This window comes from Strongylocentrotus purpuratus, unplaced genomic scaffold, assembly GCF_000002235.5.
Source record: "Strongylocentrotus purpuratus isolate Spur 01 unplaced genomic scaffold, Spur_5.0 spur5_scaffold_14, whole genome shotgun sequence".
In the NCBI taxonomy this organism is placed as follows: domain Eukaryota; kingdom Metazoa; phylum Echinodermata; class Echinoidea; order Camarodonta; family Strongylocentrotidae; genus Strongylocentrotus; species Strongylocentrotus purpuratus.
The window spans coordinates 18,664,161-18,681,017 of NW_022145599.1; the positions used below are offsets into that span (position 1 = coordinate 18,664,161).

The window sequence follows — 16,857 nt, forward strand, 5'->3', positions numbered from 1 at the left end:
AATATATTCTTGTATCACACGAAAACAAAGCCATATAATATTATTATCTATGCCAGGATGACTAGCGAAATAACAACATTTGACTTACCTCGGTAAATATTGGTCGAGAGTTCCCGGATGACTGAGCAATACGAAAACAATATTTGTCAGTCATCCGGGTACTGCGCTAAAGATATTGAATACACTGATTTATTGTACCACTTGGAAGCCTTATATAGATAATAATATGGAGTAATGAACATAATCATATCGAAATTACCGTTATTATTCTTGATATTTCCTCTGATACAACATTTTAGGGCTTTATAACTGAAACAATCATCTGCATAAGAATAGTAAAATTGGTTAATTTGTAGTCGGTTACGTTTTTAAGAAACGAAAACAGCTTGTACTAACCCATTAACGACCTCATCTTTACCCCACATCAACGAAGAACTGACATGCTTTTCAAAACTATTTGATGGTATGGCAATGTATATTCGATAATTTTGAACAAGCTGTTGACAGACATTAAAACAAATGTTTACACTTTTCAAACAGATGTTTTTAAATAGTTGTTGATGATCTCGCTATCATAAATTATGAGTTGTATGCAGCCCTGCACATCAACAGATTCAACTTATATCTGGATTTCACCCGACCTTTCAGTCTTAAAATATTTGTACCCCTTGACATTTCTATTATGGAGGCTTTGTTTTCTATAATTCGACAAAATAATCATTGGTATGGCATAAGTACAAAATTCAGAAGACCGCACGCACATTTCAACATGCTTAATACGATTGTCACTGTGGTTATTGCGTGTGTGTAATAAACATAATGAATGTGTCTGGATTGGATGTTGCACTTAATACTATTAAATGTTCGGTTATTATACGTGTCGTGCGTATAGGACTATCATGTGAGAATGAAAACAGTGTAGTCATGTTAAATCTTAGACTATTTTGTTTTTCCATATCGTGCTTCTTATTGAAGAGGGAGATTTGATTTCTATGATTCTACAAATTAATCATTTATGACATAAGTATGTAATGCAGAAGACCGCACGCACATTTCAACATGTTTAATACGATTGTCAATGTGGTTATTGCGTGTGTGTAATAAACATATACATTAAACAGGGACTTGCTATAGCATGTCCCTGCATTAAATATGTCAGGAGTGGGATGTTGCACTTAATACTAATGTTCGGTTACTAGCCGTGCCGTGCATATAGGACTACCATATGGGAGTGGAAACAGCATACCTTTATTGAAGTCTTAGAATATTATGTACTTCCATATTTGAAATTTCTATTATAGAGGCGTTTGTCCATCATTCGACAAAATAAGTCATTGTCATGTCATAAGTGCAAAATACACAAGACCGCACGCACATTTCTACAAGTCTAATAAGATCGTGATTCAAGGTGCATGGAATAAACATAATCTATGAAGGAGTTAGAGCTTGCCCTTACAACTATTTTGTCTTTTTTTTCTTATTGCAACCCAAACTTGAGGTTTTATTCAAATAAAAATACAAACAGATAGATAATAATGGTATAAATGATGTAAAGTTTGATAAATAAACATATGAATAACGAATAAATTATTACACATTATAAAATAGATTTGAGTAAGCTCGTGAGTACAATATTTTATAATGAATGTATATAACAGCAGAAGTAATGAGGATATGGAGCAGTTTAAAATGAAATTTATAATAGTAATGCATGTTTTTAAAGCCGTCAAACATTTTTACATTCAGAAACGAGTTGTGGGTGATGGTAACGTGTATTGTCTGTTAAGAGACATAAAAAAAACATTTTGGGGGCAAATCTTTGCAGAAGTGTGTCTTACATGACATTCTCTTAATTTCAAATTATGATACAATTTAATTGAAAATTTTCCATCACATTTTTGGCGAATTCTGGGCTCCCAACACTATTTTTTAGAAGGGCTTTAAATGCTAAGAAGTTCAAGGGCATTCTGAAACGATAGTTCTGGTGTTATGATTCTTAGAGCCCTTTTCTGAATGGATTCTAATGTTCTATTATAACCTGCGCCGTGCGAAATGGAACTATATTGTATCAGGGAAGAATGAAACCTTAATACATGTTTGAAGTTATTCTGCTTTACGTCGATGCTGTGACATTTCTGCTGTGGCGAGTTTTTTTTTTCTTCTTTCATTATTCGAGATAATCAATAGACCATTTTCGTAATGCAACCAGCACATGTAATGCATGCGTCTTTGTGAGGTGCCTCGAGGCAGATTATGTCATTCATCTGTTACGAATAATTGTATTCAATAGTTAGAATGCGAGCTGCAATGCTGCATACATTAGTTCTTGCCAGGTAGGACAAATATAATGCCTTGGCAGCTTGCTCTACCTAATAAGGGAGTTTACAGATAGCACATGGTACAAATGACCCCAAATATCCACAGATCTTTACACAAGGAGAAGTTCCACTTTGAGCATATTAGAATAATAACTGCCAAAGTCCTAGATGTGCTTCATGAATACCTTTTGTTTGCCCTCTTGAAAAGAATACTTCCACCTGCGTATCATAGAATGTACCGTTGGTGCATAAATTAATAATGTTATATAACTTTCATGAGCGCATATCCAGTATTCATCTCTGTGGGTTTTACCTTTTTGGTACAAATGACCTTTATCTGCCCATGCGCAGATTGTATCTGTAAACTTCCTTATAACACGTAACGTATGCATTTTGCTTTCCGACTATTGAAATACAATTATTCATTACAGGAGATAGTATATTTGTATTGATGCACTTCACCACTACGTACGCACTAATTCTGATGACATTACGAAAACAGTCTATTCATTGTCAGTCATGATTAGACAGCATTATGCAGGAGACTGCATAAAAATCGTGGCGTAAACGTGTTATCAAAATAATACAGAAATTTGTAAGGTGTGGGATATTCCAATTGGGAATAATAATAATGAGATATTTCTATACCGCAAATTGCATACCTTGTAAATCCTCTAAGCGGTTTAGAAGGAAAATATTTGAAGTAAAGGAAAGTAAAGTAAAGGAAATAGAATTTGCACTGCAAATTACATCAAATCAATTATCATTAGAACTTTGCAAATGAAAATATAACTAAAGCATCGTTACCTATGCCATGTGATTTGGAATTATGATAAGAAAATACCATTAAAAGGTCTCGAAAATATCTTCCAATAATTCTTTAAAGCATCTAATGAAAGCCTTCTGATAGGTGATTGTTTTTAAGGAATATCAAGACCTTGCATGCTGTTTCTATTTGGCATTCTTTGAAATAATCATGCCTTTCATCTCGTAAAACCTCCCGAGAGCAGATAAAGTTGTGAATACGTATGCGTTAAAATATCACTAGGTGTTCGTTTCCTTTGGATGTTATAATTTCGCTAACACTTTGGAAGATTATTTCACCAGAGCCAACATTAAACAGCTTTTGTAATCAGTTACAGCTATATGGGGAACGTGTGGCAAATGATTCGTCACCTATTCCACATGCAGGTACAGTCTGTAACTGTCACTTAATCCCCCTCAAAATGTCATTTCGTATCAGGAAGGTGCTGGAGAGTCGGACCAAATTCAAGAAGGTGACACACTGGCTCACGCCAAGCTGAAGTCTGGTATGAACGTCCCCCAGACAGCCATCTTTATTGCCAGCCAGATATCAGGTCTCGCTGTGCTTGTTGTTCCCCCTCTTCTGGTAGACAGTGGTAAGTAACATTCAGCAGCTCATTGTATGTCATCACTTACCAATTTCATAACATTCTTTTAATCCTTTAATCTAGCTTATCTTCTTTTAATTCATTGACCGATAATGAAGGTATTGGTAGTTCTGCTAATTTATTTGTATTCGATGAGGTTGACTCTGATTCTGTTAAGAAAATCATAGCAAATCTGGATACCTCTAAGTCAACTGGTGTTGATGAAATCAATGTAAAACTAATAAAAAAATGCTGGTGACGCGATAATTCCTAGCATCACCCAACTAATAAATTTGTCATTATCGTCTGGTACATACCCGGATGAATGGAAACACGCGAAAGTACTTCCATCGTACAAAAAAGATGACATTAATGCAATACCAAATTACCGCCCAATCTCCATTCTCCCAACTCTTAGTAAAATTTTAGAGAAATTGGTTAATCGGCAGCTCTATGATCATCTCGTCTCCAATAATGTGCTTTCCAATACACAATTTGGATTTAGACCCGGTCACTCTACCTCCTCAGCACTTAGTGCTCTAACCGATACTTGGGTACGTGCTATTGACAGTGGCAAAATTATTGGTGCTCATTTTGTAGATTTAAAACGAGCGTTCGATACTGTTGACTCATCTATTATGTTAGCCAAATTACACAAAATTGGATTAACTAATGATACTTTATTATGGTTTCAATCCTACCTTACACATAGAAAACAACAAGTCTCAATTAGACAAACTTTGTCAAAGGAACGTTCCCTATCTATAGGAGTTCCTCAAGGCTCAATACTGAGCCCCCTTCTATTTCTAATTTATATTGACGATATGGTCAATGTTTTTAGGGAAGGTAAAGTCATAATGTATGCAGATGACACCACTTTGTATGTCACTGGAACTTCGATCAGTGAATTGGAAAATAAATTGCAACACGAAATGAATGCAATAGGTACATGGATAAGCAACAACAGGTTGCATTTAAATACAGGTAAAACAAAGTTTATGATTATAGGGAGTAAACAAAAACTTAGTACCTGTAGTAATGACAGTATCCGCATCACTTACGATGGGGTTGAAATCAATCAATGTGCAAGTTTTAAATGTCTCGGGATAATAATAGATAAACATTTATTATTGCATGAACAAGTTGATTCTGTATGTAAACAAATATTTGCCGGTCTTGCGATGTTAAAAAGAATTCGACCTTTTGTAGAAAATGATACTCTAAAATTATTATATACATGCCTCATTCAATCACAGATGGATTACTGCTGTGAGATATGGGGAGATCGTTTTAATATACATGTAGTTCGAATTACTAAACTTCAAAAGAGGGCAGCCCGTCTGATCCTTCGGTGTAATATTTATAGCCCATCTAAGGAAATGTTCTCAAGTCTGAACTGGATACCTTTCAGATATCGAATAAGTTATTTCCGTTATATTTGTTTATAAATGCTGTCAAGGCCTCTCTCCTGATTACTACTCAAATTATTTCCAAGAGTTAAGTAGAAAACATGATAAAAATACGAGGCAAGCCGCCAGACACGATCTTGTCGTTCCCAAATGCCGCACTGAGTACTGCAAACACTCTTTATATTTAAATACCTATGTCTAAATTTGTGGAATAATTTGCCGGTTATTATACGGGAGTTTCCCTCTTTGGTATCTTTCAAATTTAATCTTAAACAATATCTCAAGTCATTCTATGGCACCTAGTTACTCACCAATAGTCTGTTTCATAATTGTTTAAATATCTTTATTTTCTGTTACTCGGTATTGTACTTTAAATATTTGATTATTCTATATTGCAAACATTCACCTTGATATATTTCAATGTTTTTACATTCTCTTTTTAAACTATTTACTTGGCATTATTGTGTATGTACTTTGAATGATTTTATTTGAACATATTGTGTTGCATTCATGTATGTATGTTTTTAGGGGCCGCATGGGAGACCAACTGATGTTGAATGGGCTACCCCGTACGAATAAATAAAAAATAAAAAAAATAAAAAAAAATAAAAAAAATCATTAATCTAGCTTATCTTCCTTTTAAATCCATCACTATTGATGATAGAGAAAATTAAAAAGAGATGAATATAAATATATATATTTATTTTATACAGAGAGAGAGAGAGAGAGAGAGAGGAAGAGAGCGAGAGAAAGAGAAAGAGAGAGAGAGAGAGAGAGAGAGGGGGGAGGGAGGGAGGTAGGGGTTGTCCGAATAATAGCATTACAATTCAGTCATCAAATGTCTTTCAGGGCATATATACCATCAAAACGAATGAAAGGTTTTAGGATTATCTCTTTATCACAGTCAGTAAAAAATAATATCTTGACAAAAAAATCCGAAGATTCACTTATCTTTATAGTCTATGTATTCTTGTTTCTCTTCAAATCTGTGGTTTTGTGAGCGCTATGATACTTAATGTTTCCAGTGCCCTATAAAATATTCGACCCTACTACCATCTCACATTAATGCTGCATCTTATTACCCATCCAGGTTGGCCAGGTCTCTTCATCTATCCTCTTGTGGCTTCACTGAGCCTTTACACCGCCATCTTGCTCGGTCGATCATGGAATATCCTCTGTAAAAGAAAACCCGAGCTATGTCGGGATTGCAGACTACCCTACTCGGCATTAGCGGAGAGGCCTACGGGCAGATTGGAAAGTATGTGTCATGCATGGTCACGATCGTAAAGCCTTTCGAAAATCAACTCAAGGACAATAAGCGAGTTCGTAAATAGCTTTGGAACGCATGACCTCAAATATCCACAGATCTTAGACACGATGGATACTTCCCACCTGTGCGTTTTAGAATAATCACTGCCAAAGTGATGGAGGTGCTTCATGAATACCTTTTGTTTGCCTCTTGAGAAGAATACTTCCACCTGTGTATCAGATAAATGTACTGTTGGTGCATAAATGAATACTGATTACATAACTTTCATAAGCACGATCCGAGTATTCGTCTCAATGGTTTTACAATTTGGGTACGAATGACCTTTATCTGCCCATGCGCAAATCCTAATTACGAACTCGCTCATTGGAATACCCTACTCTGTATCCCATAGAGTACTAAACAGTGATAGACATATGATTAGGTTATGTAAAACGTCATTGTGAAGCTCGCACATTTCAGAAAGTGATGGGTAGGGCTATTGAATGGGCGAAGGTCGATTATTCAAAGGTCTTTGCGATCGAATTAATGACAAATGCTTAAAAAAGCAGACTATACTCTATTGTACAGACAAGTTCATTTTCCCATATCATCAATATATGAATTGGCAGACGTCAACAAATCAATTTGTAATGAAACCCATAGGACATGAACAATATACGAGCTCCAGGGTTGTCCCGCGACATCAAACAAGGAATGATCAGCTGTACATGTTCACATACATGTAAGCAGAATCGCAGGCAGGGAAACGTATACTAACGTCAGAAAATCGATAAGTCTAGATATAAACAGTTCACAATCGAATGTTCTGAAAAAGAAAGCAAAATTGTTCGATAAAGATAATTTCAAAAGCATTCATGTTGTGAAAGCTTCTGAATTAATATAACGTTTGATAGTTCCTAAAAGATTATTATGAATGTTCGACATGAATAATGAAATGCTTTACGTACCCAAAGTATTATATTTTTAACTCTCCTTATTCGTTGAATCCCTTAAATAGTAAAATAGTTAAGTATTTTTCGCTCTAATGGTTACATCTCTTTTCCTTAAAGAAACAAATCTATCATCAAATCATCGTTATTCTTCTTGTCTTTCTGCGCAGGCGCGTGATCTCGTTCACGATTGGTCTGATCTCGTTGGCGTCCACCTGTACGTTCTTACTGGGCGTGTCGGAGCTGATGTTCTCTATCATCTACCCTTACCAAACCTTCAGCTTCTGCTACTGGCCTCTCATCATATTCCTCATAGTGTGTCCTCTCCTATGGTTTTCTGGCCCAAAGGAACTATGGTAAGGACTATGCGGACTCCACAAGAAGATTGAACGATCCAAACTATTTCATTTGTAGAAATATACATCCATCCAACTGTTGAGTGAAAATTAACTATTTTATTGAATAATGTTAAATGAGGTTGAAATAATGAGCTGAAGAGGCTACAAAATTCATGTTTTCAAAAATAAGGGGACACTTTGCGAAAGGTTAAGTGTAAAATTACACATTTTCATGAATTGCAGAGAAATTGGCCGCGTTTTTACAAACCAGGTTTGTAAAAAACGTGTCAAAACGCGTCCTCCTTGTTGAATTCGGGCCAAAGAAATTCCATAAGAATTTGTGCGTGTGCGTGTGTGTGCGTGTGTGTGTGAGAGAGAGAGGGAAAGGGGGATGTCGCTTGATCACTCATTTTGAAAGATGCGTGGGACTTGAGTGGCATGCCCTTCCCCAGGCGCGTACGCAGGGGGGGGGGGGGGGGGTGTTTTGGGGGTCGAACCCCCCTCAATTTTTTTTTATGTGTGTTTTTTTATGAGGACTTTGTGTGCTAAAAGGTGACCTAAAATAGTTGACCTTACCCCCCCCCCCCCCCCCCCCCCAACTGAACGCAATATCGGTCGGCCAAATATTTCATCTCCCCCTCCCCCGCTTATTCAGCGGCTGGCTGTGTCCTTGCGAAATTTTTGGCGCGATTTTCAAATTTTAACCCCCCCCCCCCACCCCCGAAAAAATCCTGCGTACGCCCCTGCCCCCCCCCCCCCCCTTGCCCACCACCTGTTGTCGCCCTTGAAATGATACTTATGGTATTTGTGCCAACACTTGGTTTCGGACCCGAGAGTTTACGATTTTGAGACCATTGAAGTCGACGTAGACTCGAGACTTGTATGATCCTCATTGTGTGGGATATTAAAACCAAACCTTCTAAAAAAATAGATCCAAAGTAATACTCTACTGAATATTGTTATTACTATTCCAAATGCCAATGGAGTTATGATGACGTCAATGAATATCTTGATGAAAACACTTGCACTTTGTCACACTATTTTGTAAACCAAGATTCTCTTTTGAGATGACATTTGAGTTGTTTTTAACGCACTCTAATGTTGATGGAAAAATACCGTGCGGCAACCACGGCGGTATACCCATTATAACCGTTACAAAAGAATGTTTGACATAAAAGAATGATTGTCATAAATACGAAAACAAGCTAGGCTAGTAGACGCATCATGCATGATTTTCCCGAATGAATACGCAATCTCATGAGAGGGACGGCAAATTCATGGGGGAATAAATACATGACTTGCATGTATCTAGGATTTATAATGCCAGATTGGGTTCAAGAACGATCCCTTTCCCTGGATTCGTCCCCGACCCCCCCCCCCCCCCCCCCCCCCCTCTGAGCAAAATGTCCGGTAAAGGGGTACTTTTCGTGCGACAAAGTCCGGCCCGAGAATTGTAAAAAAAAAGGGGGTGCATTTGACTTCTCACCCGGAGATTTCTTTGAAAAGGGGGCGTTTTTTTTTCTCTCATCTCTTTGGACTCCTGAGAAATTATTCCGAATTTAGGGGGGGTACATTGAGCATTTTTCCGGATTTAGGGGGGTCTCCAAGGCAGGAAAAACCCGCGAAAAGCCCGCGAAAGGGGGGTTCGGAAATGTTGTTAGTCCTGAGATAGGGGGTGCTTTCAAAAAGAGGGAACAAGCATACGCGTACCCTAAATAACACTGAGTGGAGGGGGGGGGGGGATTCGTCACTTGGTCAGCTAGGAACAGAAGGGCTTCTAGTCATGGTTTGGATCTTACAACATCATCAATGTTGTATTCTACACAGTGGTAAAAACTAGTGGGAGCAGTGTGGTATATTGTTGACAGCTCTTGTCTGTTAATACGAGAGATTCAAGGTTCGATCCTAGATTGGTGCTTACATCCTTGGACAAGGCGTTTTACCACCATTTTCCCCTCTCAACCCGGGTGTATGGAATGGTCAACTGATAAACTAGTACATGACACTTGAAGGGCCCTCAGAAAGAACATAATCCTGTTGGTGCTATATTGGGTTAATAACACCACGTTATCATTCAACTTATTAATAAATATATTTCTTCATATTTTTCCATATTTGTTTTGAATCAGGGAGGTGGGAGCAGTCGGAACCTTCGCTACATTCCTCGGTTCTTACATCATGGCGATCAAAGCATTCGGTGTGTTAGGTGGGGTGTCCAACAGACCCCTCACCATCATCACGCACTCTGCGGCTTCGGACGGCGGATGGAGCGGCTTCTTCGGCCTCGTCGGGTCCTCGTTTTTCCTGACGGGTCCCCACTACATCATGCCCACCATACAGAGGGATATGGCCGAACCGCAGTATTTTACGAAGGCTATAGTCAGAGGAATGGGGAGTAAGTAAAAGGCAATGTCAATGAAGGGTTCTTCTTCTAAATGCATGTTCAATTCTACCATATCAAGAATTTTGATCAAGAAAGACTAAGCATAGGTTTCTTAATAATATTGAGAACTCCCTTTACTCCCTGGACAACATTTTGGGTGACGAAATATAACGTTGAAGAGTTACTATCATTTGTCGGCAAATTCATATCAACAAATTTCATTAAAGATACTTTTGCCGTCATTGAATTCAGAATATCTCATTTCCTTGCTATTTGGGAACTTGTCAAGCAAGCTAAACGTCTGACACGCCTACTTGTATTGTTTTAGCCACGCCCTTGCCTCCCCGGTTGATCCAGAGACATCTTCCACTAATCCATGACCAGTAATACAGACACTCCTTCAGTAAATATCTCTGTAATATAGTTACGAGTCTGTAGACCAGGCATGGCCATTCCAAGCATCGATGTAATTATTGTCCTTCTGTGTTGATGTCTTTAGTCCAGATGCTTGCGATGTTCATCCTGGTAATACCAATCTGGCTTGCCTTCAGCGGCCCCTTGGCTGAGATAGGGTATGTGGAGAGCGTTCTCAATGCCGTGCAGGCCGGCCCAGTCCGTACCGTCGTCTCTGTGCTTCTACTCTTTCACTTCGTAGCCGTGTTGGTCATGAGTAACAACCCTCTTTTTCAAGAACTAGAACATAAATTCGATATACCGCATGGTAAGTGTAATAATTGGCTAATACAGGAGGTAAAATATGGGATGTGGATGTATCTTCAAAGAAGGAGGTAAAATATGGGATGTGGATGTATCTTCAAAGAATGACATTTATTGTTTTTAAGCTATAGTGCCTTTCATGACAATGGCCGCTTATGGCTACACTCTTTTTAATATAATTATCGACCACGCCCATTTTAACACAATAATATCACCTATGCCCATTTCGACCGGGGGCGTTTCATGAAAATAGTCGGTGGTTTCCACTGACTAATATCATTTTCCCCGACAATTCTGTTGTCATCGACTATTTTTCAGGCCTCTGATTGGTCAAATTCAGTCAGCGCTGACAGTAATTGTGGGCGTACAAACGTCGATGAAACGTCCCTGATCAACTGTAGCGATCACGACCATACATAAATTAGCGATTTCAAGCATACCGAACGAGCCCATTATAACGGTTTCAATCATACAGACCATGCCCATTAACATTTTGACCACGCCCCGTTTTTTACTTTGCCCTCCTTCTTCTCTTTTAACTTTATCATTCTGTGATAATGATCAATGAATACATTCTGCCAAATAAAATACTGGGCAATCGTAAACAAATCTTATATTAAACTCATAACTATAGGCTCTAGGTTTTTAATCATTAAAGTACAAATGTTTTTCATTATCTGATCATAGACATTGTTTTCGTCCTTTTTACAATAATTTCAGCATTTAACTGGAAGCGAATAGTTCTTCGCACGTGCATTTTTTTGTTGGAGTTCTTCATCGTGGAAACATTCCCTCACTTTGCCATTGTGACGTCATTAACAGGTGGCATTTTTCTTGCCGGGCTATCAATGGTGGCGCCAATTTTCATCCATCTAAAACTCCGCATGATGGAGACGGCCGATGACCCGGATGAAGCGTAAGTGTCATGTATCAGTTGCAAACTAAGTACATAATCATTACACAGGAAAACTGTAGTGTATATATAAAAACACTTGATACGCCGCATTACTTATTTTCTCAGTGCTCAATTCCCGAATAAATGATGAAGGAAACTAAAAGCAGTTGTTCAAAAACGTTTTGATGAAGACTTTATGATTACAGGGCAATTATTGTGTTAATCATCTTCAGGTTAGAGAATATATACCAGAGGCGTATTAAAGTAAAGCATTTTTAATTTTGCTGAAGCTCCCATTGTTCTACTGTATCTTCCTCATCCGATCCGGGGCTCATCACAATTAAAGTACACCACCCGGTTTACTGCGAAATCACCTTTAATGTTTCCAATTAATTGAATTTTGTATCATTATTAAAATTATTATTATCGTAATTATTATCATTAATATTATAATAAGAATTATGACTACTATTTTTATTCGTATCATTACTATTAAAATAAGAATTATTATTATTATCAAAAAAAGTAATTGTCGTCACCTGTGCCTGAGAGGCGAAGAGCAAACTAAATAACTGGGTCCAGTGTCTCACCATGGACGAACTGATTCGCGGTGTGCAGGTGGACCACCATATCAGGACAATTACCGCCTGGACAATCACCCCCTGGACAATCACCCCCGGAAAATTACCCCCAAGGACATCCACCCCGGGGTACAATTACCCCCCCCCCCCCGAAAATTACCACCCCCCCCCCCGAAAATTACCCCACCCCCTGTTCATTAAAGGAGAAGTCCACCCTGATAAGTTGGTTTTAATAAAAGCAGCATTATTCGGAGGGTAATTGTCCCCCCCGGGGGGGGGTGATTGTCCAAGGGGGTAATTTTCAGGGGAGGGGGAGGTAATTGCCCTAGGGGGTTGGTTGTCCTTGGGGGAACACAGGACCTCCATTTAAAGTCCTATCCGAGGGGAAGCCTATATCAAGAAAATAAATGATTTCACGTAGTCACTTTCTTCTTTTTCCCCTCTTCATCTATCTAGTGGTATCTCGATGCCGGACAAGTTAGTGTGTATTCTTTCGGTGCCTGCCTACCTACTCATGGTCGCTGGTGTTATTTACTACGCCAACTTCAACATACACAATGGTGTTACGGTGCTAACTGTACCGTGTTATGTCAACGCCACCGCGGCTCACGTTTAACACTACACCATCGCAATCGAACAAACTAAAGAGGCTGGTTTTGTGTCCGGTGTTCATGTCCAGTGTTCACGTCCGGTGTTTATGTTGGTGTTAACAACGTACAGTGGCTGTATGGTTCAGTGCATGGTTCAATGATATAATTATGTTTAAATGGGCGTGGTTGATAACAAAAAAAATGACACTAAGGCCAGTGGTGTTCAGAATACTTATGACTTAACACCAAGGCACGATGGCAATTTGTGCCTGTAAAGTTTGGTAACTATTATACCTGGCAAGACGGTGATTGCAATGCACTGCTAGCAGACTTAATGGTGTTGTAAGAAATTTAAAAGAACCAACCGAGTAAAGCTAATACCGCATGCAAATCTGCTTGCAACAAAATGTACTTACACTAGGAAAGGAAAGGAATACGAAGAAGAAAACAAGAGTTTGAGCGAAAGACGGAATTTTTATTGGAAATTTGTAAAAGCCTCTTACATATTGATTAATCAGGATGAAGATGATAATCATGTTTTGCCAGTATTTATGTCAGGCTGCGATGTTTGTGATGTTGATGATATCGTTTATTATAATTAAATATTGATGACAATGATCATAACAGTAATTCTGAGATGATTGAAATTAAACATTCTATAAAATATGCAGGGCATTCATGATATCATGCCAGTAAACAATTCTATTTTCAATCAAAGTGAATTTTCGAATGTATCCCCTGTACTTATAATGCTGTATTTCTAGCATCCTTACAGTTGAACTTAGAAAACCTCGTGTGTAACTACTGAATGCTGTTCTGGAAGTATTATTGCTTAATGTCAATGTTGGCTCTAGAAAGTCAGACTTAATATAAAGCAAAAGCTCAAGCCAAATTCACAAGGCAATATTTTGTATTCACGAATAATATCAATTGAATCACACTCTATCTAATACTAGGTTTACATGTACTTATGTTTCATCTGAACGACAAATTTCTCTCCTAAATTTATCCTACTTTGTTTTTTATGAATGATATTGAAATCTTTCTCTTTATAATTGTTATGCATATATTTCATGCTGTACAATAATTTCCTCTCCTCAATTTCTCATTATTTTATTTTCAACAAAATCTTTAAAAATTTAATAATAAAAAGTAAATAATCTGTTTGATTAGTACAAAATAATTTGTATTAAAATAACGAAAAGATGAAGATAGCTATATGTATTCGACAAACACTTTGCCAAACTATTCTAAATTTTTCTACTTAGTTATAAACTGTCGGATGTCAAAGAACTGACAAATAACGATGTATGACGTATGCAATCACCGTTGATTACTATTATATTACAAGTATGTAAAGTGTTATCATGTTAAAAAGTGCATTGGAAAAAGAGTATATCATGTAGCTAAGATAGTGTTAAAAGAGAATGGTTTTTCATGTTTGTTTAAGGCGTAGAATTTAGTCAGAAAACACTTAATTTAGTAACTAACCTGAATATTCTGAAACGGGTGTGGGGAGAGATCACAGGATGACTCCAATTTTAGGAGGTTTTTTTTTAATGATTCTGGTCTTTTCCTTTTTTTAATTACCAAGAAATATACAAACGCCTGAACGTTCAAATGCTTTAGCCTGTTGATGAAAGAAAGTAAGAACATCTCTTACATTCAGTTTGATTTAGCTACAATGTGTGCTGCATTAAAAAGAATGAAAATAGGTGAAATAATTTATCCCCACTGTTATTAGTACTATTAACGTATTTTTGAATATTGTAGTTCCGAGTATATAGGTATACAAAGTGAAGCTTATGTTGTGTATATTTTGTTTTAAACCGTGAAGAATAGTATGGATAATTTATATCAAATTATATATTTATTATATATTTATTATATTGTGTTAGCTTGTGTTACTTAGTGCAACAGTTTAATGATAGTGATTTTCGTTGTTACCACTGAATGTGTGGGGGCGACACGCTACATACAGAAGAGATATTCTACAATGTTTACTTGTACAGTATCATGCGAGGAAGCGTAGCGACCGAGCGAGAAGGTTTTCCGGATTTTGTAGTTGTTGAATAGTTTAAACGATATTGTATTCTAGAACACTTATTATGAACCTAGAATGTGTTGAACCCTTTACTTATTGAACCCTTTACTTGTTATTAGTGTTACATGTACTTGCATCTTTTCAACATTTAAGGGGGGATTAGCGCAGACAATTTTCCGGGGAGACGTGCCCCTCACCGTCCCCGGGATTGCCGCCCATGTTCCCAATAGTTTCAGCCAAGCCTATCTGACATTTCGGTTTTTGGGGTCGCTGTTAGTCTCCTGGTGTATATGCCTAACAATCTAACAGATTTAATGTACTTAATCCAAAGGGGTGCAACAGCATCATCTTTTTCGAAAAGGGAGTATTTTATTTTCTTCATAGAAATGGGAATGCAGAAATATTAATTTATTCCACAAACCTATTTTCAAAGTTGATAAGACTCTTGGGCCAAGATAGCACGGCATTCAAACGAACATTGCCGAAAGTGAAGGCTTTGAAGCGTGTTATGCAGTGGCCCTCGGGCCTCGGTTACTCACAAGTGAAAAGAAACTTTCAAAACGTGGACTTCCATCTCATAATAACACACAAAATGACTAGCAGTTGAGCATCCAACAGTATTACCAAAGCAAATACAAAGCATAGTTGTAATCATTTCACAACATACTTTTGCTATATTTCCCAACATCTCAATTCTATCCGCATGCACTTTTCTTTGTTGGATACAGATTTTTATTCTTAGCATTCGTTTTCATCTTACAGTTCATTTCCGTGACTTGTGCCGGACTATTGTATTCGGCTGTTACCATTCATTGTGTGAAATTGCAGATTGTATTGAATGTATGAAGGCAAGAGTGGGGTGATTGTCATCCATTATGTCTTTGCCAAACGCGCCAAAATTATCAGCCAAACATTCCCGAAAGATTATGATAAAAATTACTGCTTTCTCTTCGCGTCAGAAATATTAGAGAAGTGTGTGAACTTTATCCCTTTCTTTAAAATACACTCCTTAAAGATACACTAGCACTGCCCTTGTTGTTAACCTAATTAACATTATATTGCCCGACCTAACACCAATCTGCGATCTGACTATCAATACACAATATCTCGCAATATGTCAATGTATATAATTGTAATACTTTGTCAGTATGCAAATTTAAAAAAAGTGTGCATTAAATGTGAATGCATTGTGCATATTGTCTCTCCAATATGTGATAGAAGAGGGAAATTCATGGTTTTGCTAGAAGAATGGAATATTGAAGAAAAAGTTAATTAAAACATAAATGTTAGGCCAAAGTGATTAATGAAACTACGCGTTGCCAACTTTATGTACAATGTATTTTGCTACAAGTATTAAATTGTTGATATTGTGTGACATTGAATAAAGTGCGATCAAATGATTAAAGTTGTTTTTCTTATTGTTTATTTCTGAAACACTGTTCCTGACAACAATGAAGCTGGGCAGAATAATAAACGGCATTGGCGGGATAGATATGTTCCAATCAAGACTAGACGGGTGAAAGTCAAGGTCGTCATCCCCCCCCCCCCAAAAAAAAAGCAGCCTTTTGTTAACATTTTACTGCGCAAACTGAATTAATAATAATATTAAACATTCTTTACTATGTTTCGTCGAAATTGGAATTCATTTTTCATTTGTCAAAAGTCAAGTAAATAATTGATAAAATAGAAACTGGGTCTGAGGAAAGGGGAGGGGGGGGGGGGGTCATTCAGTTGTATGAATTATTGAAAAATAAAGATTGATTATACATAATGTCTGATACAAAACTAAGACTCAATTTTAAAAAAAATACCTTACTCGCCTCGCTCGCTGGCAAGCCCCGGCCCAAAAACTGGAACAACTGGGCTTAGATCCTTTCTTCAAATTGCCCATGGTAAGACACATCCCCCCTCTCCGCTTACGCCTATAGCTACAAACTTAAAATTCTTTGAATTAAACAAAAAAGGATGAAAAGAATGTCATGACGGGGGAAG

At 37.5% G+C, this 16,857-nt stretch overlaps 1 protein-coding gene across 1 annotated transcript; it reads left to right on the plus strand.

Moving 5' to 3' along the window:
* The first annotated feature begins 6,213 nt into the window (after positions 1-6,213).
* LOC583386 lies at positions 6,214-16,022 on the plus strand. Its single transcript, XM_030984371.1, has 6 exons — positions 6,214-6,376; positions 7,488-7,673; positions 9,785-10,050; positions 10,538-10,759; positions 11,476-11,671; positions 12,688-16,022. The coding sequence occupies exons 1-6, from the start codon at positions 6,315-6,317 to the stop codon at positions 12,845-12,847; spliced, it is 1,092 nt and encodes a 363-aa protein (XP_030840231.1). The 5' UTR covers positions 6,214-6,314; the 3' UTR covers positions 12,848-16,022.
* Positions 16,023-16,857: the final 835 nt, after the last annotated feature.